Raw genomic sequence first — 25,105 nt, forward strand, 5'->3', positions numbered from 1 at the left:
CAGTTGTGTGGTAAATACTGGTATAGTTGATGGTAGGTGTTGCAGGTAGATCCTGTAGATATCACTAAGTACTACTTAGAAAATAAAGTACCTACCCTACCCCACACCCACACACTATAGCTCAGTGTAAAAGTAAGACGCCTCAGGGCAATTCCAGTGATATATAGCAGTATATTGACCAGTTACCCATATATGGAGATCTATGTACTGTATATAGTACATCCCTTTTACAGTATGCCCATACACGGAGATACCTGTCTGAACCAGCCACACAGATATGGGCTGTCTTCCTCCATATATGGGCATTCCCATATGAAGTCCTGTTAAATATGGGCTTAACTCATTCGCTGCATTTTAAAAATCTCTTTGAAGTTCCAGGATGCCACAAGTCTCCATAGACTTCCATGTAATTCACAGATCATGCACGTCAATGCATAGATCACGCACCACTTGTTTGCACACTGTTCATAGCTTTCAAACAAAATAATCCGCTTGGAAATCCGTTCAGGCATTCTTGATATAGCAGCCATTATGTTGTCTTCAAATGTAAAAATACATGGCTGCCATGTTTGAAAGATGGTGTTGGTATGGGGGTCAAACATACAATTTTGCGTTCGCGATCATGTAGATGGTAGATAGAAGGAAGTAAAAAGAAAATATTTTCTTTTCTTTTTCAAAAACGGCCCAAAACTCGGAAAACTCGGGCCTGGCGGCGTGGACATATGGGATAACTCAGGAAACTTATGGTAAAGCAGTCAATGAGTTAATATTGATGACATCAGGGATCTCCATATATGGGCATAAAAGGGATTCTGTTAGAGTGGTTCCCAAGACATCACAACATACAATATCATTTATGCCTACCGTATACATGGAGATCCCAATCTGAACCAGCCACACAGATATGGGCCATGTCTTGGCCATCTGGCCAGTGATATATATCGATGACATCAGGGATCTTCATATATGGGCATAAAAGGGATTCTGGGGAATACCCATATGTGATATCACCTGTGATGTCACAGTGATGTGTCAAGGGAACAGACTACACACACGTCTACACGGACGCGGACAAGCTATGACATTTCTCATGGTAAACTGCGACCTTCGGTCGCAATGAATGAAAATGTATTCTCCCAATACAGTAAGAGTGAATAAATGCTTTAAATGTACAGTTTAAGATGTATAGCTATAAACTCTCTTTCGTCTTCTTTCAGAAGGCGGCATAGCTACCTCTTTCCTGTTCTGAGTAAAATTTCCCCAAAACATAATTAGATTGGCTCTGCTGTAGATTTCAACGAGAAACACAAATAAAAGTAACACATTTGTTTTCTTGTTCAAATCTGCTGCAGAGACAATCGGGCAAAGCTGTGGGACACCCAACAGGAATTGGGTATGCCAGCTTCTGTAAGCCAAGGACTACAGTTATGCCCAGAGTCTATTATATGTAGGGGGATTCAAGACAGTTTGCCATTTTTATATATTTATTATTATTATTTTTGTCAGGCTGCTTATGTGCCTATACACTGTACTGACTAAAGGCTCTCTGTACTGGTGACATACTGTAGTTGTACACTTCAAAAACGACAGCCATTCTTCTCCCTGTTCTCCCTGTTGACTGGTCCTGCCAGGACCAGTCAACAAAGTAGCCATGTCATCAAAAGTGTACTTTTCAAGCCAAACCCACAATCAATCCTCCAGTTCTAGGCAACACAGAAGAGGGGGTTGGGGGGGTATTATTATTATTTCCAAGGTATATTAATGACATAGTTGATGACAATGACAATGTTGAAAATGAGTGGTATTCCCCTTTAATGGGTGACGGCGTTGGTGAATAGAAGAGCGGGTGGTCCTGTTGGCGCGAGGCGGGGGAGGAGGGTGGGGTGACGGATGGGTGCCAGCATGAGGAGTGAGAGACGATGCAGGTGCCAGCTGCTGGATTAACGAGGCAGCTAATCTATTTAATTTGGCATAACAAGCAGTGATGCCGCCTAGAGCCTAATTCACGCGCGGCAGTGTTGCTTGCCTAAAATAACGATCTACAAGCTAAGAAGGCGACACATGGCGACACGTTGTTACCTTGTAGATCGCTTGTTTTAGTTGCATGTTTCACCTGCCCCGGAGCAAAATGAGTACAGTGCACTCTCAGTTCTAGTTCTAAGTTCAGTAAGGCAGACACTGGATGGCTTAAAAAGATGTCATGGATGACCCATGTCCACATTGATGCCAATCCCATATGGATCCAGAGATTTCTAAGCATCAATGTGGACATGAAGTCATCTATGACATAAGACATACTGTATCTGTGACGTACGACTCTACATTTTGGCAAGGTTTCAGCCCCATTATACAAATGTTATTATCTCAAAAAGTATAACATATACAGTATGTGTAATTTAAAATTAGTGGAAGTACCTCTGTGGCCTTATGACAGTGTGCACGTGCAAAATCTGCCGCTGATTGCTCCAGTGGTTTGCAAGATTAGTCACGAACACACAGATGACACACACACACACACACCTCATATAGTAGTAGTCGGCTCCACCTCTTACGTAGAAAAGGAAACACAAATATCTGACAATGCGATGCAAGGTGGCTAGTGTGGACTAGCCAACATCAACCTGAATCGCTGCCCTCCACTCCCTTCTTTCTAGCGTCAGGGTCTTGAGCTCTGCAGTGTTGTTAGTTCCCCTGTCAGGTGGTGCACCTCTTTACCTCCCAGGCTGTGCCTTGGGTTGGCAGTTTGCTTGCCACCAGTTCAGGGTGCCTGACGGCTGACGCAGTGGTGCCCTTCTCTCTCTGACCTCTCTGACACCAAGTGAAATGTCTGACCAAAAGTCCTAAGAAAGAGCCATGTCATGTGAAGGAGATAAAAGTCATTTTTGTCTGTAACTTTTGTTTGTTTTGCCTCACTGTTTTAGGCTCTCCGTCCATAAGTTGTAGAAACCGGTTTGCATCTATCTGGATCGTCTATCTGTTAACCACTTTAAACCGTGGTGTCCCTAGCATGGCTGGAATTGATGTAAAGAGTAGCGCCTATTCTCGTTTTGAGGCAATAATACGTTATACGTGCATTCAATTGTAATCTTGTTATAAATGTTAGGCTACTGCACCTCACTACTCCAGCAAGTGGAAGAAGCCATTGTAACGACCTAAAACACCTGACAATAGTTCACACACACGCACGCACGCACGCACGCACGCACGCACGCACGCACATACTGTAGGGCACAGGATCCAACGCAAGCCCAGCTGGTCCAGAATCTTGTTTAAATATCTGAGATGCTGGGTGTTGAAGGACTGCAGTTGTTGTGGATTAACTGCTTGTCCTCGGCACACAACGGCTGTCTGCCTGGGGGAGTTTCTGGCATCCAGAGCCCGTATATATAATCCATGTTAGATCTGGATTAAAGCAGAAGCTTTTCAGGGGTCGGAAAGAAAATTTATTTTACTTTTTAAGGGATATTTTGTTGTTTAAAAGTTGAAAAGTTTTGTTCATTTTTAAGTAGCTTTATATAAGCTGATAGCAGTAATTGTCATAGAGTGTTTGTTCAGTAACAGGGTTCTCTCTGGGTTTCTCCCGCTCTTTAGTTTAGGAAATAACAGGAATTTCAGTTTGGGATACCAATAACAAGAGAGAGAAAAGTGGAAAAAAAGATTATACCAAATTGGAACTGGAACAGTACTATGAAAGGATCTTTGTGGGGATCTCTCTCCTGATTGGTAACAATTGGTATCCTGACCTGACTATGTGTTTATTAGGGAGCTGGAGAGACGGGGAGAGCCCTAATACATCACAATATAGAGCTACTCACCAGTTAAGAGTGGGGTGGCTCAGAGTAGATGACAGAGTACAGCAACTTGCAATGGGCCTGGTGTACAAGATACACTACACCACTATGATACCCAAGTACCTGTCAAAATACTTTATAAACATTAAGGATGTCCATAATTACAACACCAGAGGCAGCGCCACAGATCACTTTCAACCCAGAGTCAAAACCAACAAAGGGTCAAACTCTTTTTTCTGCTATACCACCAAAATGTGGAAAGCCTTACCGAAGGCCATAAAGGAGTGTGGATCACTAGCATCCTTTAAAATTGCCCTGAAAAACCACTTACAGGCAGCAGCCGTTCGCAACTGGTAAAAAAAAACTAACCTAGCCCAACCCTACCCTCCCCTGCCCCTTCTTTGTATATACTTACTGTTTGTTTAGACTTACTGTTTTCCTTTTTTTGTTCTCTCATTTTATTTTTATTTACATATCTACTGCATAGTACTGTGTTCTATTCGTCTGTCATTCAATGTTATATGAGATACTTTAATGGTTTCCTGTGGAAATAAGCTTAGTCTTTTCATGGATCTCCTTTTAGTAGATCTTGTACCAGTGAACTGTACCGTCATGAAACTGTACCTTTTCCTATGCAAACTTCTAATAAAGTCTTCAATCAATCAATCAATCAAACCCTCCAAAAAGCATGACATATCGTCATTGTCGGGCAGAAACCTCGAAGTCAGTTGTTCTCAAACTTTGAAATTTGAAGGTTTTTTTATAATAATAATAAAAAACGGTTTGGGACATAAAAAAGGATTCCACCCGAGAGCGACAACAGTATGTTATGTTGTTGGTGTTTGTGTGGTATGGGTTTTATTAAAGCGAGTGAGGAAAGAAAACACATGTCCATTCAGAGTCTAAGAACACACATAAGACTACAATAGAACTACAATAACCATAAGGAACTACAATAACCATAATACTTTGTTTGTCACTTGCAGAACATGGAGCGCTTCAAGCAGAGCAGTGAGCAATTCCACCAAGCTGCCTCCAAGACCCAAGCTACTGTGAGGTGAGACATACACTACACACACACACACACACACACACACACACACACACACACACACACACACACACACACACACACCCAGAGCAGCATGCACAGACAGTGGACTAATAAGCAGCAGTGGATAGCAATCTCCTCTTTTTCCCCTTTATTTTGCTAAGCACCTAAATGCAAACATTCCCCTGAGCAAAGCCAACTTATGTGATAAGTGTTTTAATTGGCTGCTTTGATTAAGCAGAGTTTAACAATACCCCAGTTTCCCTCCATGTTGGTGTGTGTGTGCGTGTGCGCGTGCGTGTGTGTGTGTGTGTGTGTGTGTGTGTGTGTGTGGACTCCTAATGACACCCTGCCCAGAGAGAAGGTAGCTCATTATTGCCACCAAAGGATTATAAATGGCTCCTTGGAATTCACAAAAGAGTGACACTTGGATTTGATACAATGTTGAATCTTCTGCCACGCCATAATGTGGTCCGTTCCTTGATAAGGCTCATCTCATCTAGAACATTTGATCATTTGGTCCGTTTATTTGGGTGAAATCACATATTTATTTTGCGATTTAAATGATTATTGTCTCCACCAGCCGAAGGCATGGGGGAGAGTATGTTTTCCCCTCCGTCCGTCCGTGTGTCCGTCCGTCCGTCCGTGTGTCCGTGTGTCCGTGCGTGCGTCCTCGCAGTTTGTGTGCAGCTAATCTCAGTCGCCGTTGGCCCGGTCGCTGCCAAAGTGAGCACACACATTCCCTGGATGCCAATCTAGAACCTCTGCCCTAAATTTTTCAAATGGGCTTTTTCTAGCGCCACCTAGTGGCCGATGTTCGCAAGACACATTTCTGTGCACTACTCTTACAGATTTTGTCCAAAAATCCTACAAATCGGTAGGCAGTATCTCGACAGTCATGTGATCGACACGGATCTGTCCGATTTTTCATATTCCATCCTGATTGGCTAAGATTGGCTTCCAAAGTTTGTAGGATTGAGCCGTTTGGAACAAAATGCCTCAAATCCCAAACGCAAAGTGCAATTATCATGAAATCGCGCACAAATGTTCCCACTAGGTCGAAGAAGAAATGCCACTTAACATTTTTGAAATCAGCCTCATGGTGGCGCTATAACAGGCCGATTTGTGGTTTTACCTATAACTCCATCGATCAGTTTCAAACTTTGTAAGCGCATTCCCTAGAGGCTAAGGATAAACCTTTGCCCTGCATTTTTCACATCAGCCTTTTATAGCGCCACCTTTGGGCCGACTTATGTAAAACACATTTTTGGATATTACTCCTTGAGATTTTATCCAAAAATCACGCAAATCGGTACACAGTATCTCTATAGTCATGTGATCAAGTCCGATCCGTCTGTATTTCATATTCCATCCTGATTGGCTAATATTGGCTTCCAAAGCTTGCAGGATTGCTCCGTTTTTGAACAAAATGCCTCAAATCATCAACGCAGCTTGCGATTACCGTGAAATTTGCCACACATATTCCCACTAGGTCAAGGAACAAATGCTACCTTTTTCACATTGGCCTGTTATAGCGCCACCAGCAGGTAGACTTTAGCAAAACTCATTTTTGGAACACAATGCTTCAAATCATGCATGCAGCATCAGATTGCCATGAAAGATCTAAGGTGAAGAACATATGCCAACCTTTTTACATTGGCCTATTATACAGTAGCACCACCAGGACGCACGGCCTGGTGGAGACCTGTGCTCGGAAGAGCACTGCTTCTAGTATCTAGTTTATTTATTTATTTGTTTGTTTTACCATTGTTGCCAAAAGAAAATATTTATTATGTCATACTTATGACATTTTTTTTTTTTTAATTCTTAGGCTATTTTTCTAACACCAGAAAAACCTGACCTTTCAACATTCAGTGGTTTTTCTGTATCTGTTTTTTCAGAAAGGTGAGTTCATTTGTCTCTGTTGAGACAAATGAACTCAATTGAGGTAAAAAAAAAAACACTTTCAACCTGTCATTACTATTTTATTGTACAAAACATGTGAAAAAAAGACAAAAACTAAAGAAATGTCAAAATATATTAAAAGGAATAAATAATCAAAACTAGAGGACAACGTTGGCTGATGCTGGAAGGTCTGGCCCTTGAGAAAATTAGTTTTCATTTTGATACTGATAAATAGGAACTTAAAGTCTAACTTATAGTTCCATTGATTCCAGCCTGAACACAATCCATTGATTGTTCATTAAAATAAACATGTTCTGAAAACGCACACGGCGGCAAACGCTTTTGAGCTTTTCAAATCCAGACATTTTTAGGTACGCTCCCCTCCTCCCAGTTCAAATGTAACCCAGACATTAAAGCCAAGCTGTTGCCTCTCTCCCACCTTTATTCTACCTGCTGACTGCACTGTCACACTGATTCCCCTGAGCTGACGTCCTTAAGCCTGATGCTAACAGTAGTTATGGTAGCGTTTTCATGCTTATCTGGAGTGGATGAGCGCTATTGGCTGAATGAGAGGCCCCATTACACACAGATTAAACACACCGGAAGGGGGGGTGGGTGGGTGGCTTGGTGTGTGTGCGTGTGCGTGTGCGTGTGCGTGTGCGTGTGTGTGTGTGTGTGTGTGTATGTGTGTGTGTGTGAGAGAGAGTGAAAGAGAGAGAGAGAGAGAGAGAGAGAGAGAGAGAGAGAGAGAGAGAGAGAGAGAGAGAGATATGTGCAGACGCTGTACATGTAATGTAATCTATACTAGGTGATTCTACCTCTGGGGAATAATGCTACACCTCTAATCCTCAGGATTGTGTGTGTGTGTGTGTGTGTGTGTGTGTGTGTGTGTGTGCGTGTGCGTGTGCGTGTGTGTGTGTGCATCCCCCTCCCGCACACGTGTGGGAGGGGGATCATGTGTATAGCATGTGGTTTTTTATCACACAAGATAAAGCGATCACAGTTTCAGCAGGTAATTTACAGTATCAGTCTACTTCAATTACATGCTGTCAACATTGTCTAGGTACTGGTTTAGGCTCTGTCTAATTCTGTTATCTACCTTTGGGAATGCGAGAGAGAGAGAGAGAAAAAGAGAGAGAGAGAGAGAGAGAGAGGGGGTTCAAGCATTGTTCACTTGCCTGTTTTGCAGAGTTGTGTGTGTGTGTGTGTGTGTGTGCGCGCGCGTGTGTGCGTGCGCGCGAGCGTGTGTGTGACTAATAAACTACCTCCTGGTATCAGTCTATATTCTTTAGCTATTATATGGGACCTTCACAGACAAAGATATATTGTAACGATACTGTATCTTATATTAAAATCGTCTTGTGGGTGGACGGATTTCATTGCCCAACAAATATCAACAAAAAGAAAAGTCACAAATGCGACATTCCGAAGCGGCCTGAAAAGCTAGATGTGAAGGCTGCTACTCGGCCATCGGAATAAAGAGCCATCAGATGAATGCCACGGCACCGTTTATGTCACTCTGGGAACGATGGTTCCACATTTCTTTCACTCTCACCCTCAAAACCCAGTTTCAGCATCGATGGATCCACAAATCACTTGAACCCATTAACACATGGGCTGCTAAGGTTTATAACATTTATAGCTGTTGCTGCTGCCACCATTGACTTACGCTTTGTTTTGACATGCCTCGCAAGCTTCGTGCGTGTGCACGTGCGTGTCCAGAGAAGATTGAGGAGGATAATCCATTTGTTTACAAACGCTCGCGAAACTAAAATCCAAAAATCGCGGTAAAATCGCGGTAAAGTCAGCTCTCTGCTTCCATGGGGCTGTTTTCATGTCATTCTTAGATAAAGCCGTTCTTATGTTTCAAAGTAGAATCTAAAGCAATGTTAAGTCCTTCCGTGATGTCTTGCCCAGAGGGGCTGCCTGCACTGACTGGGTGACGTAATGCACTCAGGTCATTCAAAGGGCAGCTGCAGGCTCAAAAAGTTAACTGTTTGTTGCCTCGTCTGTGAACGAGATATCTTCCTGTGGCAGGGGGACACCTAGTGGCCATAACTCGTCCCTGAACGAGTTTGGCTCCCCAAGTGTTAAGAGCTGAGGCCAATTCTGCGAATGAAAAATCTGTATATAGTTCTCACTGTAAGATAAAAAAAATGATATTTCAAAAAAGCAGACGTACAAGCTTGCAGTGCGGCACGAAATGACATGCTGTGAGGTTGTACATCTACAATTTTTGAAACATTGTTGAACCTTTTGAATAGCCAACGCAAAATGTGTTTTTTTTTTTGTTTTGTTTTTTATGTCAGTTCGGAACGTTCATCCGTTCAAAACGGCCTGTGATTGATTTGTGGGTAGCACCTCATTACATACAACATGATAAATGTCCATGATGCTTCACGGTGCGATGTGGGCTTGTAGATCTGCTGTTTCCCGCAAGCAACACGTCACTCTAAGTCAAGCTTTGCCGTGTTTTCGACAAGACCCACTGATCCTGGACAGCACCGCGTTTAATTGGGTCACCTTGAAAGCTCTGTGAAGGCTTAGGGGATTGATGTGTGATGTTTGTGTGTTTGTGTATACTCTTTACATGTGTGTGTCTGCACGTGTGTGATTGACATGTGTGGCATATGACAGTCAGGAGCCATTTGAAGGTGTACTCTTGATGAAATGCCCTGATATGTCATGTGACATCAGTGCTGCTGTGTTTGCTGGGTGTGCACCTGGAAATGAGAGAGAGAGAGAGAGAGAGAGAGAGAGCAAACAATACATCTAAAATTATTTATATCAATCTTTATGCACCTCCTGCCAGTGAATTTCTTTGAATAGGAGTGAGAGACATAAAACATAAATAAAGAGACATAAAAAGAGACGTTGGAGGGGATGTGAAGCAAAGTTATTATAAAACTATTGAAATAATGGAAAATAGAAAAACATAATGTTAGTTATATGAAATAATTATCTAGTGTCCACTTTGTATGTAATATTATCAGTAGTAGCAGTAATGTAAGTAATGCTAACAATAATATAATAATAAAAATGTTATTACGTTAATAGTAACTAGTCCTGTGCCCGGGGTGTATGCACAGTATATGAGGGATTGAATATAGGAGTCTCAGAAGCAATTTTGGAGAACCCAGACCAGTGCCCATTGGTCATAACAGTCACCATTGATGTCCAGTTGTGCAATACCTGTCTGTGATGTAGGCATTGTTTCAGCATGCGGCTGTTACCATGGTGGCGACACTGTTTAGTATCAGTGATGTCATGCAGACAGACGGTCAGACGGCAGACGCCGGACGGACAGACATTCGCTAAATTAATAGTTAGATGTTGCAATGGATGCATCTCAAAATATTTTACAGAACAATTTGGGATGTACAAATTCAGGAAGCTGACAGTAGAAATCCGTTCGACACATGGCTCCTAGAATCGAATCAGAGACAATGCAACTCCTATATTCACCAAACGGTGAGCAACTTTCATCTTCCTTCGACATATTTTTGTCATGCAACAAACTAATTCAGCAACATGACTAATATGTTTTCTGATTTCGAATGAAACGTTAGATCTGAAAAGGACATGTTATCCAAATCAAACAAACGCCTACCACAAAACTGCTATTTTGCATCAAATAGCAAATATCTGCCATTTAATTTTTTTTAACATTATGTAAAGTATGATGTGTCATATGATGGTAGCAGAGATCAGTATGTTCAATATTACAGAAACCACAAGGGGTGAGTGAGGAAGACCATGAACCCTGGAGGGAAATTCAGAGAGAGGGCGAGATCATTTAGCGACCTACAACCGGGTCGCGACGTGGTCGGTAGTTTTCAGCGACCGGGTCGCAAAATCGAGCGACCGGGTCGCTAAATGGAGCGACCGGGTCGCTAAATCACCGACCGCGGCACTAAAGCGAGCGACCGGGTCGCTAAATGGAGCGACCGGGTCGCTAAATCACCGACCGCGGCACTAAAGCGAGCGACCGGGTCGCTAAATCGACCGACTGGGACGCTAATTCCATCGACCGGGACGCTAATTCCACCGACAGGGACGCTAATCCAGCGACCGGGTAGGTAAATCCACCGACCGGTGGTCGCTTCCACCGACCTACTAACCCTAACCCTAACCCTAACCCTAAACCTAACCTCAGTAACCTTACCTCAGTTAGGCTAACCTGCCACGCAACCTCCCGACCGTTACCTCAGTTAGGCTAACCTGCCACGCAACCTCCCGACCGGGTCGCTAAATCACCGACCGCGTCGCTAAATCACCGACCGCGTCGCTAAAGCGAGCGACCGGGTCGCTAAATCGACCGACTGGGGCGCAAAATCTTCCGACCGGGTCGCTAAATCTACCGACCTAAAACTGCAGGCAGGTCGGTAGATTTAGCGACCGGGTCGGTCGATTTAGCGGCGCGGTCGGTGATTTAGCGACCCGGTCGCTCGATTTAGCGACCCGGTCGCTGAAAACTACCGACCACGTCGCGACCCGGTTGTAGGTTGCTAAATGATCTCGCTCCTACTGGAAATTCAAGTGTGCTATCCCTTGACTCCCTTAGATTTTAGAACACCATAATAGAATACTAAAGCTATTTGGTAGAGCTCAACATCTGTGTGTTTCTGGGGTGTAGACTTCTGGTGCGTCTAAAAGGGTAGCTGTGGCTGAGTATGTAGAGAGGCCTCAGAGGGTTTCCAGTTCAACCCCCGGTCTGCACAGTCCATGTGTTGAAGTGTCCCTGTAGTAAGGGAAAGTTAGCCGAGAGTTAGACCAATCTGGGAACTAAATGGAAATCAATATCTTTCTTCACAAATGTGTTCATAAAGGTGTCTACTATCACCTCTGAACTTTCTCAATCACAACTCCCTTGGGGAACTTTGTGGGAGCCAATCAAAGTTGGGGGTATCGGGATGCCTGGGCCTGGGATTAAAATTAATAAAATAAAATAAATGGCCAATACGAGCGTATGAGGTGTGTAATTATGGTATTTTTGGGCTGCTGAATCCATTCCAACCACTAGTTTTCAGTTCAAATGACTCCTTGGCCATAAAATATGGCCAATGATGGGCCCTTATAAATTAATGCACTCGACTCGGCCACATGAAAAATGCATAACCTCCCCCCTTGGATACTAAAGCATAATGTGTACAGTATATCTACTGTATCACCTGTCTTAGAAGCTTAACAAAGTAAGAAAACACTTGTGAATTGTTTGATATATCTTCTTGTGACAATGGCTCACTGTGAGCTTGTTCTGAGGCGTTAAATTACTCTGCTTTTACATTCTTTTATGAGCTTTTATGATGGTTCTTTTATGTGAGTTAAACGGCTGCAGTGTTCATATTTCAGCGTTTTATTTAAATTTTATTTTGTAGCACATCTACACATGTCGTTATACCACAGGAGTGTTCATCAAAGTACCGCACGTAACACAATAAAGTGCACACTCATCACAAGCAGCAAGCAATGGAAGGTGGAAGATGTTCTGCTCGTGAACTCTGTGATTACGTCTTGGAAAATGAGTCTGGATGGAGTCTTTTTCAACAGAAAGCGTAGTGACATTTGTGACGTATTGTTTTTAAATTAAAGACCCAACCCCACCAAAATACTACACAAGGGCAAAGAAAGAGCAAAGAAAAAGGTAGTAGAGTAGTAGTCAGAGGATTTAAACCACACCATTGCGCATGTGGACAGAGACTTTAATTTCAATGGAAAAGCTGTGCTCTGTGGATGCCGCCATCACAGGAATAATGTGTGATCCATTGTGCTATTTCCCTGTTGCGGAACTTTCCTTCAGTTCTTCTGAGGTAAGGGAAGGTAAAAAGGGTCAAGTGTGGGTATTCCTTTTGGGAATTATTTTTCGTAATATCCTCAACTTGTAAAAGAAGTCCAGTGCGTTTTATTTGAAATAGAGGGTGTAGGCAGACATAATAATACCATTCAGATGTCATTTAATCTCAAGCAAGGCAGGAGAAACGTGTTAGTTTTGAGGATGGCAAAAACGTTGGAATTATTCAGTGATGGAAAATTGCCATTCTCACGGGAGTGTATGAGAATTAACAAGAAACAAATCGTGAATGTTGTGAGTTGTATGCACAGGCTGTATATTCCAGCCCTGGGTCCATTACTACACAGTAAAAAATCAGATTCTTAATTTAAGTGTCATTTGTACACACTCTGAGCTACAAATGGATGCATTATCTCCTCTTTTCATAGTGAACGGACCATTTCTACACTTTTCAGAGTTTACTGTCTTGAACCTGCCATTCTATGAGATTTAACAAGATTTGCAAATTGTTTGCCAGCAGTGTAGCGGCAAACTGGCTCCGTTTTATTTGACAACTCATAAATAAAAATAAAAGGGAAGACAAATGCTGTTTCATGTTTATACAGCTAATGCCATTAAAGGCAAAACGGACCAAATCAACTCGGCGAGGATGTGTGGCTGAGGGAAGATAAAAGCACCTTTCTTATCAGGCTCAGAGCTTTAACGGCAGCACCAGCCCTTTTGTAGTTGTTGTTTCGTTGCGTCTTTTCCAATTTCCAATTTCTAGCCCCTTTCATTTCTCCCTCGCCGCCTCGCTCCGTCTCGTCTCGTCTGCGTGGTTAACAAGTCTCGCTCCTCTTTGTTGTGTGTGTGCCTCCGCCTTCGCTGGCGCAGATTAAAAATAATGAGCGGCATCATTAATTAAACAGCTAATCTCATCGTATGTGTGTGTGTGTACGGTATGTGTGTGCGCGTCATATGTGCTCACAGATAGGCAGAAAACTCCCCCAAATTATCGCTGTCACATACACACACACACGCGCACACTTACGCATGCACGAGGGCACGCACTGTCACAGGGGCACGCTCTGTGCACCCACGCGGCACAGCAACAGGCAGACTGTTTTGGTCTTTGAGTAGCTCAGCAGAACCGATTCTCTCTGCCCCTTTAATGAAACAACCCGATGCTCTAATGATGAAGGCCCCTTTCTTCAAACTAAAGTTCCTTATCGTATCGAGAGAGAGAGAGAGAGAGAGATTTCTGTGCGTCATTAGTGAGAACGATTACAGAAGGGGGTGTGAGAGATGAAGCTCCATTGGGTGGCGTGGGGAAACGCCACAATCTGATAGGCTGCTGGCTCTTTAAATCAGCAATTTGATATAGGACTCTGTTAGATACTTCGTTCCCTCCGCCACCTTAATTGAATCCCCCAAACTGGGTCTGTTATTTGTCTTTAACTTCTACCACCCAACACCCAGGTAAAAGCGTGGTGGGTGTTTGTGTGTGTGTGTTAGGGGTGGGACGATAAGCGATATTATTGTTTATCGTGATAAAAAACACTCACGATAATCGTATCGTGGAGATTTAACATATCGTGATATCGTCCTTTGTCATGCACTGGGTTCAATTCACCTTCTTAAACCCTCTACAATTGGTAAAAGGTACTTATATTATTACGTACTTGATAGTCTTTTTTCACTCTCTATCAAATGTATTGGCCAAAAAATAGCCGATCTACAAGCTCACAACGCGTTGTGTTGTGACGCGTTGTAGATCTGCTATTTTTTGGCAAATGTTCCGCCCCAGGATAATGGATTTTGATTATCGCGATAAAATCGTAAATCGCAATTTCTTTTGCCACAATAATTGTGATTATGACATTTTCGTGTGCGTGCGTCGCGTGCGTGCGTGCGTGCGTGCGTGCGTGCGTGCGTGCGTGCGTGCGTGCGTGCGTGCGTGCGTGCGTGCGCGGATAGATAGTCAGATACCCATACACCCATGCACACAACACATTCAAGCATCTCTGGATGCAATGACTATAGTACTGGATAATTTATCTTTAACTTCTACTCTTCTTGTTATTGGTGTTACAATTAGGGTCCAAAATCTAATCATGTTACTCTTGGGTACTTTTATAATATGTTGTAATATTCATGAATTGCAGAATTCTATGTTTCATAAATATAAAGAGAGTTGGTCTGTTGATTTATGGTGTAAACCGAAACTCAGAACATATCGTCTTATCAAGAAGGGTTATGGTCCTGAGCCTTATGTCACGCAGAATGTATCTAAGAGTCAAAGGTCGTTTTGTGCTCAATTACATTCAGGGACCTTACCATTGGCGTTGGAAACAGGTAGATTCATTGGGACTCCTGAGGAGGACAGACTTTGTTTGTTGTGTGATTTGGAGGAAATTGAAAATGAGGTTCATTTCTTGTTTTATTGTCCATTGTATGATGAATTAAGACATAGATTATTTGTTAAAATGTCATCTATTTGTGTTAACTTTTTTTGGTTGGATGATTATGAAAGACTTGAATTATGCTTCAGTAAAGGTATTTTCTTTTTGGCAGATTATGTGTGTAAAGCTTGGGAAAAAAGACAAAGTGTTTTGTATGCTTGAAGGACAGTTTGAAGAACAGTCTTTTTGTTTCTTTGTACACCTGTATGGTACCAATGAAATGATTTATATGTATGTGTCCTGTAAGTCCATGTGGGCTGGGCACCTTTTTTGGTGCACGACACGAAAATAAATAAATCTATCTATCTATAAGATAACAATAACAATCTCTATCTATTAACTTCCATTGAAATCGATCTGATAAATAGGACTTAAACCAGCTCAAAGGAGTTCCTTCAATGCCAATTAAATGTTCTAATCTCTGTAATAGATGTTCTAAACTCTGTAATAGGATGTGATGTTGTCTAGTGCAGCACTAAGGTCTAACAAAAAACTGCAGTGAGGAGTAATTTTCCTTTTTAAGGAGGTTATTTGCAACTTTCACCAATGCTTTCTCTGTACTGTGATGTGCTTTAAATCTTGACTTTACGTAGAAAATCACATTCTGATTGGCGTCTGATTTCTCAAGGATCTCCAGCCAGATCAGCCAGAAATGTTGTTTACTTCCCACCTTTTTCCACCATGTAACTGGGCAGCTTGGCAAAAGCTACATCAGTGGCACATCAACAGGGGTTTTGAGTGCAGTTCATCCATATTCTTACTAGTAATATATATGTATTCATATATATTCATACAGTACAAACATGTAGTAATATATATGTATTCATATATATTCATACAGTACAAACATGTAAACACTTCACCTTGCCAGCCTGCCTCCAATACTCCCAAGACGCTTCCATGTGCACAGAACAGGCTGAAATATCTACTTCCTATTTTATGAAAATCTAAGCCTTTGAACTAAGGACTGACACTCCTTCATACTTTTCCAGTATGAAGCATTTATGTATGATCAAGAATCTGCACCCAGTTTATTCAAGACTACAGACTCCAGAAGTGATTTAATGTACAATACTTCAAGGGAAAGGCAAGCTCAACTTGAGAACAGTCTTGATGTAGTCTTGAATAAACCGGGTGCAGATTCCACTGGCTGGTTGTGCTTGGAGGCAGTGGTGGAGCAGCCTCCTCTTCAATAGGGAAGCTAGGCGTACTGTGCTGGACAGTGTTGAGCTCCAGCAGCAGCAGGTCCAGCTCAGACAGGTTGCTGCCCAGAGGTGAGCTCATAGCAGCGGCCGTCGCCTCACTGCTCTTCTGCTCATTGGGGAGACTGTACACGTGGTCTTCTTCACTGAGGGGTTGGGTTGGACTGTTACTGTCCCGAGACTAAGGATACTATCTGAGCACCGCTGAGATACGGTTAAAAGTGGTTCAGAATGAGCCATGGATGTCTGGCCTTTCCTGAAAGGGCCTTCCAGCATGTTTTAATACTATCTTGCCAGACTAAGCGAGATCCTTGCTTCTGTGCAGCTGTGTGTGTGTGTGTGTGTGTGTGTGTGTGTGTGTGTGTGTGTGTGTGTGTGTGTGTGTGTGTGTGTGTGTGTGTGTGTGTGTGTGTGTGTGTGTGTGTGTGTGTGTGTGTGTGTGTGTGTGTGTGTGTGTGCTCGTGCGTGCTCGTGCGTGCGTACGTGGGCGCGCCAGCTAGGTGTGACGGACACGTTGTAATTGAATCGCCGGGGCCGGCGCTCCTCTGCGAATCAAAGCCGAGAAGAGGCTTTAATTTGCTTTCAATTAAAGGCGCTGTTAAACACTCCTCCGAGAGCACACGGCTGCAGACGGCTGTTGTGCGGAGATGGAGTGTAGACAAGCCAGGAGGTTGTAGCAAGTCTAGCGTGCAGGTGGGTTCTTGTGTCCGTGTGCTACATTCCACAACGCGCTGAACATAATAGCGTTGGTGTGTGGTTGTAATTTATCTGTCTCTACCTTAACCCATTTAGGCCTAGAATTATTGAATGCTTTAACTATTGAAAAATAGCAAATCTTATATGTATTTTTAAAGCGAACGTTTGTATAACTCAAATTTTGCTTCTGGGTGGTCCCTGGAACTAAATGTTTTGAGATGGGGGTCTGTGGCCAAATACATATCATTTTGGGGGTCCTTGACATGAAAAGGTTTGAGAACCACTGACATGGTAGTCTCTCAAGAGCAGACTAACTGAGCTCCAGTTAAGTGAAAAGGACCTTTTCTTTGATGATGGCTGGCCAGATTGCTGACATAGAAACATAGGGTTTTTCAAAAAATCTTAGAAGGATTCAAAAGACACTTATAGAATCGGGTCAAAATTCGAATTTTCAAGATTTTTCAAAAATAGCAGATCTATAAGCTCGCAGCGAGGCACTCGGTGCCGCGCTGTGAGCTTGTATATCTGCTATTTTTTAATAGTTAAAGCATAAAATAATAATACACAATAATGTGTACCCGTTCTGAATGAATTAATCAGTCAAGTTGCATTACGCCTTGGCACCTTGGCAATGAGCCTGTCATAGTGAAGCCTGTTTCTTTTGTTGGTCTGTTGTATGGAAGGTTTTGCGTGCCGACAATAGCAGTTACAAGCTCACAATGCGTTGCGTTCACGCCACATTGTGAGCTTGAAGATTAGCTATCTGTGGTGCGCTACACCGTTGTGCGACAAGGTATAAATCAGGCTTTAGCCATCACACTAACAGAAAGACAGACTGACGGACAGAACGGGACCAATTACACTACAACCCACATACCGTTATCACACTAACCACTGTGGATTTCATTCCTCAAAGCTGGCATTTTTCTTTATTTGATTAAATGTGAATTATTTCCCATTCAGTTAGCTGTGATTTCTTGCTAATTGCACTGCTCTGCCTTGTGGCACGTAGCGTACATACAGTATGTTAGCTCATGTAAGGCGTGTTGCTGGAGAGTGTGGGCGTTAATTCTTCTTTTCTTTGTCTTTCTTTTTCACGCCTTATTTGGTTGAGTGACTTTTATCCGTTTAATTGGCTTTGGCTCACAATGCATCACATACAGTATATACATGTGTATTTTTAGATCATTGTTCTGTTGTCAAAAGACGGACAACTTCAGATGAGAACTTGTCTTGGCTTTTGTTCTAACCAGTGACAAAGTGACACTAGTTGAAGCAAATGTCCCCATTTGTTTACATTCATAGTTGCTGTTACCATACATCGTCAATGTTGGGCAGGAATCTTGCGTGTCCAAAAAACGTTAATTTTCAAGAAGTGGAAAATAAATAACCTGTGCTCCAATGGATCAAATGTAGTTATGATTTAGTCACAAGCTGTTATTAATACGTTTTATTGGTTAAATATTTATTAAGCCCAAACAAACAAACTCAACCACTTTCAACTTAGCGTCTCTATTCTGGGCGTAATCATTACAGATGAACATTTTCAAAACGTCTCAAACATTTTCAAAAAGTTTCATAGCTGATCTAGTAGGCTGGCGTAGCTGGCGTAGCAGACTGGTAATCTGGCCTGACATGGTGATATACAGTTATATACAGTACTGTAGGCAAAGAGAACATTCATGCATCGCACTGACTGATAATGTATTGTAATTAATGCATCACACTAGCTCTCAGCATGACATTTGGCACACAGTTAGAACATGCCATATGGAACATTTTTGGCTATAGGGGCATCGCAGATTTGTCTTAGGAAACTTGTGGGAGCCAATCAAAGTTGGGCTCTCATAAACTTTACTATACAGTAAAATAATACAAAAAATAAATATGCTTTAAGTAGCATGTAAGGGGTCAAACTAGGTGTTTTTCATGATTCTGAATCCAATGCAAACATTTGTTTTGCAGGAAAAACATTCCTTGGGCTAAAAACGGACCCCATAAAAGTGATAAAACTATGGTTTATTGATGAGTCATCGCTTTTCACAGTTTTGTGGCGTCCGTTTCTCGGAAAGGAATGTTTTTCGTGCAAAACAAATGCCTGCATTGGATTCAGAATCCCGAAAAACACCTAGTTTGACCCCTCACATGCTACTTAAAGCATATTTATTTTTTGTATTATTTTACTGTATAGTAAAGTCTATGAGAACCCAACTTTCAAGTTTCCCAAGACAAATCTGCGATGCCCCTATAGCCAAAAATGTTCCATATGGCATGTTCTAACTGTTAGAGGGAAATCTCTGGGAGGCATGAACCATAAAATAATGGTTAAAGTTATAATGTGTTCCAGGTCTAAATGGGTTAAGAGGTTAAAGGACCATGGTGGACAGCATAGCACAGTGAGATTATTCACATCTCAGAATGTTGCTCTGTTCACTTTCTTCTCCTTCCTGGACAGAAAGAATAACCATAGCCATAAATGATGCACCACCTTCGCAAAGGAGCTCACGGCGGCCAACTTATAAGACACCATGTTGAAATTATTGGGAGAAGCGATCCCTAGACCATTGGTTCTCAAAGTGGGGTCCTTGGGGGACTTCCAGGGGGTCCCCGGCTGTTAAAAAATAGCAGATGTACAAGCTCACAGAAAGCTTGGTTTTTAAGAAACATTGAAAGTATTTGATATTTTGAACACAAATCTGCTCTTCTATGGGGTCCCTGGCCCATAACCTTTTCAAATGGGGGTCCTTGACCTGAAAAGGTTTGAGATGCACTACCACTGACTGTCGGAGACTCTCTTGTCCGGCAGACCTGCTGTGTTACAGTATGTGGAAGCTACCTCAGGGTAGTGGGCCAGCTGCTGGAGCCATTCCAGAGGTCACTGATAGTACAAAAGAGGTTATACGAGTTCGTGTTTTTTAGGACTTTCAGACTTCAGTTAGCACTCAAGATATTTCTGTGCATGAGCCTTGCCCCAGGCTTGGTACATCTCCAGAAATCGCTGACATGGACAGTGCAGGTTTTTTTTTTCTCCTGGGTTAGGGGCCTGGTAGGGATTAGCCTGGACTCTGGGAAATTGGAAGAGTCTGTACAGAGCAAACATCAACTAAGAGGCCAGATGGACAATCTGGGGTTGGGACTGGAACTTAAACCAGCTTGCAGAGCTCGTATATAAACCATCATTGACAAAATGGTGTGGGGGATTTGCAATGGAGAATCCTATGTGGGCTCATTGCGGTTAATGCCTCTGGCTGAATAACGAATCAATGAGTCACTATTAACTGTCCTTTCTGTCAGCAGCGGGAAACAACTCACTGATTTGTGTAGTGCAGTGCAGTTAGAGTTTTGATGATTTCCCATCTAGGTAAATGTAAAAAAAAAATACTACTTTTGAGAATGTGTGTGTGTGTGTGTGTGTCTAATGAATTTTGAATTAATTTATCCTGGAGAGAGAGAGACAGATAGTTTGATGTTACTGCGCCAGACAATGAAAGAAGCAGAGATGGTGCTAGATTATATCTAGGTGTAGAAAGAGAATGTTTGGTGTAGGGATAATTTAGACTCTTCAATTTACCGTAATACAGATAATACTGCACTGTACATAAAATGGCCGATATATAGTTCACACCACCAGATTAGCTCTTATCAGTAGGATTTTTCGACGCACCCGGCTTTTAAAAGGTTTTGTTTTTCTACATCGTGTGTCTTCAACAGGGGGTCTAGGACTCAGAGTTACTACAGGGGGTCCTCCAAATATTTGAGTGATAGAAAGTTTTTCCTCCTTTTTTAACTACCGGTACTTTTAACTACTTGAACCCTAGTGTCCATATTCTGAGAACTTTAGCCAAAAATTGCAGATCTACAAGCTCACAGCGCCTCACGCTGCGAGGCGTTGTGAGCTTGTAGATCTGCTATTTTTAGCAAAGATCTTTGGTGTAGAGGGGGAAAAGAGCAGAAGTACAGAAAGGTCAAGTTTATTAAGTATTGACGTTTCAAGTGGTTAAATATCTGAAAACACAAATGACATGAATCCAAAATACACTGATGATTGTGCTGTCAAACGATGAAACTATATGGAATATATGATAAGGTTGTGGGGGTCCCTGCTTCATCTATCTCTCTCAACTAAGGGGTCCTTGGCCTGAAAACGTTGAAGACTCTTGTTCTACATAATGGAACCCTGATCTTACGCGATGGTGTGTTTTTTCCTCTGCAGACCTCGTTGCACGGAGGGGGTGTGCCCGGACCTGCAGGCCCAGATACTCACCTGCTACAAGGAGAACCGAGAGCAGACCCTCCGCTGTTCAGACCTCGCCAAAGAATACATGCAGTGCATCGACGCCGCGAAGAAGGTGAGCGCTCGTACGAGCGAGTACGTGAATGAACTGCAGTATGTAACTATGTAATGGTGCATCAATGCAACAACGCTTTGTGAGCTTGAAAATCATCTATTATTTTTTTTAACGTAACCACTTTAACCATTATTTTCTTTCATACTTTGGCTATTCAAAAATAGCAGATCTACAAGCTCACAGCGCGGCACCGAGTGCCGCGCTATGAGCTTGTATATCTGCTATTTTTGAAAGAACGTGGACATGTGTGCATAACTTTAAATATAATATTCTTTTAAAGCGAACATTTTTAGATGAGATTTTGAGATGGGGATCCGCGGTCAAATACATACGTAATTCTAGGGGTCCTTGACATTAAAAACGTTGAGCACCTCAGAAAACCATTAGGATTTAGAAGAAGTTTTAAAAGTATTTTTAATGGGTTAAGCCCCCTGGCTACATTGGGTATGTAGTGTAATTGATTGGCTGCCATGCTGTAACTATAATCACTGGCCACACCCACCAAGCGTTAGAATTCCCACTGTATGAATGAATGAACCATTGTTGTGCTTAAAGCACTTTGAAAAGCGCTATAAAAATGCAATTCATTATTAGAATGCCACGTAGGTCGTGCGTAAGCTCCGTAGAGTTCTGCGCGACAATCCTATAATTGCGCAAGTCTTCTATTTTTGCACGTGTGCGTAGCCCATTTACATTTGATTGTACTATAAAAAGGTATATACATAAATTGTTTTGGAGGGGAATGGCCAAGCTTACATCACTCACCAGGGGAGGAATGAGTGTATTGAATATTAAAATAAAAGGGGTGAACTGTTGCATAACAAAATAAAATAAATGTTATGATCTGGAGAGATATGTAAAACAGAACAAATAACCTACCGTTGTTTCCTGTTGAGATTGGCACACCTGGGTGAAATGTGCCAATCTCAACAGGAAACATCTGTACCTGGTGTGTTGGGTGAAAAAACTCACCTTTTCTTGGTCTGTAGACTCTGCTGTACGCAACTACTATTAAGAATGCCAAGCGTTCTTGGTGTAGCCACTAACAAGCTGTGTGCTTCCTCCGTTCCGCTCCACCAGTTATACGGATACTTGGCGCGCCCAGCATAGCCCGGAGGCTGGGGGTCAAAACACTGCTGGTTTGTCTCCCCGCGGTCCATGCTTGAACGGCCGCTCCAGTATTTTGCATAGCTGTCATTTGAAGTTTTGCACACATTTGTGAAATATCTGGATATTTCAGACTACATGAGTGTGTTTTTTTTCCCCTTATTTTCGCCGAGTGACACTGTGGGAGTTTGGCGACTGAGTCATTTTCAGAGTCAAAAGATATGCTGATGTAAAGCAAAGAAATGCAGGTCCCCCCACAGCCAACCAAAATGCGTTGGCTGTGGGACTATGGTGTCGTACTGAAGGTGACAGGCTCTCAGTGGAAGACAGTTGTGTTTGCCGCGGTATGGTCTTGTCATTCCGCTGTGTACCATCTCACTTCTAATTTTAGCCCATTTAGGCCTAGGATTATTGAATGCTTTAACCAGTGAAAAATAGCAGATATACAAGCTCACAGCGCGGCACCGAGTGCCGTGCTGCGAGCTTGTAGATCTGCTATTTTTGAAAAAGTCGTGAAAATGTGTGCGAATCTTTGAATATATGTATTTTCAAAGCAAACGTTTGTAACTCAAATTTAGCTTCTGGGGGGTCCCTGGAACTAAATATTTTGAGATGGGGGGGTCCGTGGCCAAATAAATATCAGTTTGGGGGTCCTTCACATGAAAAGGTTTGAGAACCACTGACATAGTAGTCTCTCAAGAACAGACTAACTGAGCTCCAGTTAAGTGAAAAACAACTTTTCTTTGACGACGGCTGGCCAGATTGCTGACATAGAAACATAGGTTTTTCAAAAAACCTTAGAAGGATTCAAAAGACACTTATAGAATCGGGTCAAAATTCGAATTTTCACGATTTTTCAAAAATAGCAGATCTACAAGCTCGCAGCGCGGCACTCGGTGCCGCGCTGTGATCTTGTATATCTGCTATTTTTCAATAGTTAAAGCATACAATAATGATACACTATAATGTGTACCTGTTCTAAACGGGTTAGAGAGCGAGCAGGAAAGATGTCAGTTAACGCAAGCAAAGAAAAAGCAGCTGTGTGACGCCCGGAAACAAAAGGTAGAGAAAATAGACCTCATGAGTTGTCAGCAATGCAGTTATTCTACTGTTTTCACAGTGTTTCCCCTGTGCAAGCTGTGGGTGCCATGCTAGCAGCATTAGAACAACATAGTTACTGTACCCTGCAGAGGAGTGGGAAAGTTTGTTTCTCAGACATGAGTTGACTGACTCTTGTTGTAAACAAAAGCCTCTTGCCTACAGCATGTAGACACACACACACACACACACACACACACACACACACACACACACACACACACACACACACACACACACACACACACTGTGTAGACAGTGTAAACAGTGTAAAGGCTCATTGTAAGACACTTTGGGCAATGTGTTGAGTTCAAATCCTTCAATTTTTTACTGTATTTTTCTATTAAGGATATTAAGGTCTGATAATCCCCTTTTCAATATATTTCCAATATACAGTACATATACATTTCCAATATAGTATAATTGAGTGCAGTGTTGTGAGCTTGTAGATCGATAATCCTTGGCAAAGAGATCTGGTGTAGAGGGAAAAAAGAGCAAACCAAGAGTCAAGGTCAAGTTGACTAATTATTGAGTGGTTAAATAATGATGGAAAAGACACATTAATATGAATCCAACATATTCATAGAAAAATATATAATCTGCAACACAACGGTATACAGTATGTGGCGGGGGGCCCTGCTTCATATCTCTCTCAGCTAAGGGGTTCTTGGCCTGAAAAACTTTGTACTGTATCTGTATAGGAATGTCACAGCTTGTCACATGTCTTGTCTTTGTGTAACCACAAGGATCATATAAGTTTGGAGGGGAACATAACGTCACTGTCGGGCAGAAACCTTGTATCTCCAAGTTTCTACATTTGTATGTTTTTTTCACAAAGTAAAGCCCTGCTTCATCACACAAGGCCGTCGCAAAAAAGTTGTGAAAACAGCCGATCTACAAGCACACAACGCCTCGCGGCGCAAGGCACTAGTTTAAATCATTTTTAAAATGATAAATACAAAACAAACGGTTTTGGACATACAAGGTCTCCACCCGACAACGACGATAAATTAGATCACATTGTCATCTGTGACTTCAGATGAGCATGCAACATAATGTTGTGGGTGTGATGGGTCCTCTCACTACCTGGTGATCCAGGGGTTCAGACCAAAGCAACAGTGTGTCATTCAAAAGTATATAAAAAAAGCTGAGCTTCTCATACTATTATCACCAGTGCAGAGGGAGGCTTCATTTTCCAACTTCTCTCAGATAACTGACAGGGAAAACAGAGAACGTGTGGGAGATGGAATCTGGTTGTGTGAACTTTGTTGGGATGTAGTTGATCATTCTGTACACGTAGCGCTCTGTACCCCACACGCATGCGCACGCACGCACGCACGCACGCACGCACGCACGCACGCACGCACAGACACACACACACACACACACACACACACACACACACACACACACACACACACACACACACACACACACACACATCTTGTCCTTCTCTGTACCTCGCTGATGTTCCGCTCCGTTATGAATATGATCATGGTCCTCCCAAGATACACTAATACTGCATCTACAGTACTATCAGTTCACTTTCTCATAAACTTTCGGTGTGTGTGTGTGTGTGTGTGTGTGTGTGTGTGTGTGTGTGTGTGTGTGTGTGTGTGTGTGTGTGTGTGTGTGTGTGTGTGTGTGTGTGTGTGTGTGTGTGTCTGCGCGCGC

At 42.5% G+C, this 25,105-nt stretch overlaps 1 protein-coding gene across 1 annotated transcript in view; it reads left to right on the forward strand.

The window, feature by feature from the left end:
* Positions 1 to 25,105, forward strand: part of chchd6a (coiled-coil-helix-coiled-coil-helix domain containing 6a) — a gene marked incomplete at its 5' end in the record, with an annotated part of 107,429 nt that overhangs the window by 45,044 nt on the left and 37,280 nt on the right. Inside the window, 2 exons of the mRNA XM_080734048.1 lie at positions 4,778 to 4,848; positions 21,091 to 21,226. Of these exons, the coding sequence (XP_080590174.1) occupies positions 4,778 to 4,848; positions 21,091 to 21,226 (207 nt within the window). The remainder of the gene's footprint in view (positions 1 to 4,777; positions 4,849 to 21,090; positions 21,227 to 25,105) is intronic.

The sequence above is a fragment of the Nannobrachium achirus genome (genome assembly GCF_963921795.1).
Source record: "Nannobrachium achirus genome assembly, chromosome: 9".
Taxonomy (NCBI): domain Eukaryota; kingdom Metazoa; phylum Chordata; class Actinopteri; order Myctophiformes; family Myctophidae; genus Nannobrachium; species Nannobrachium achirus.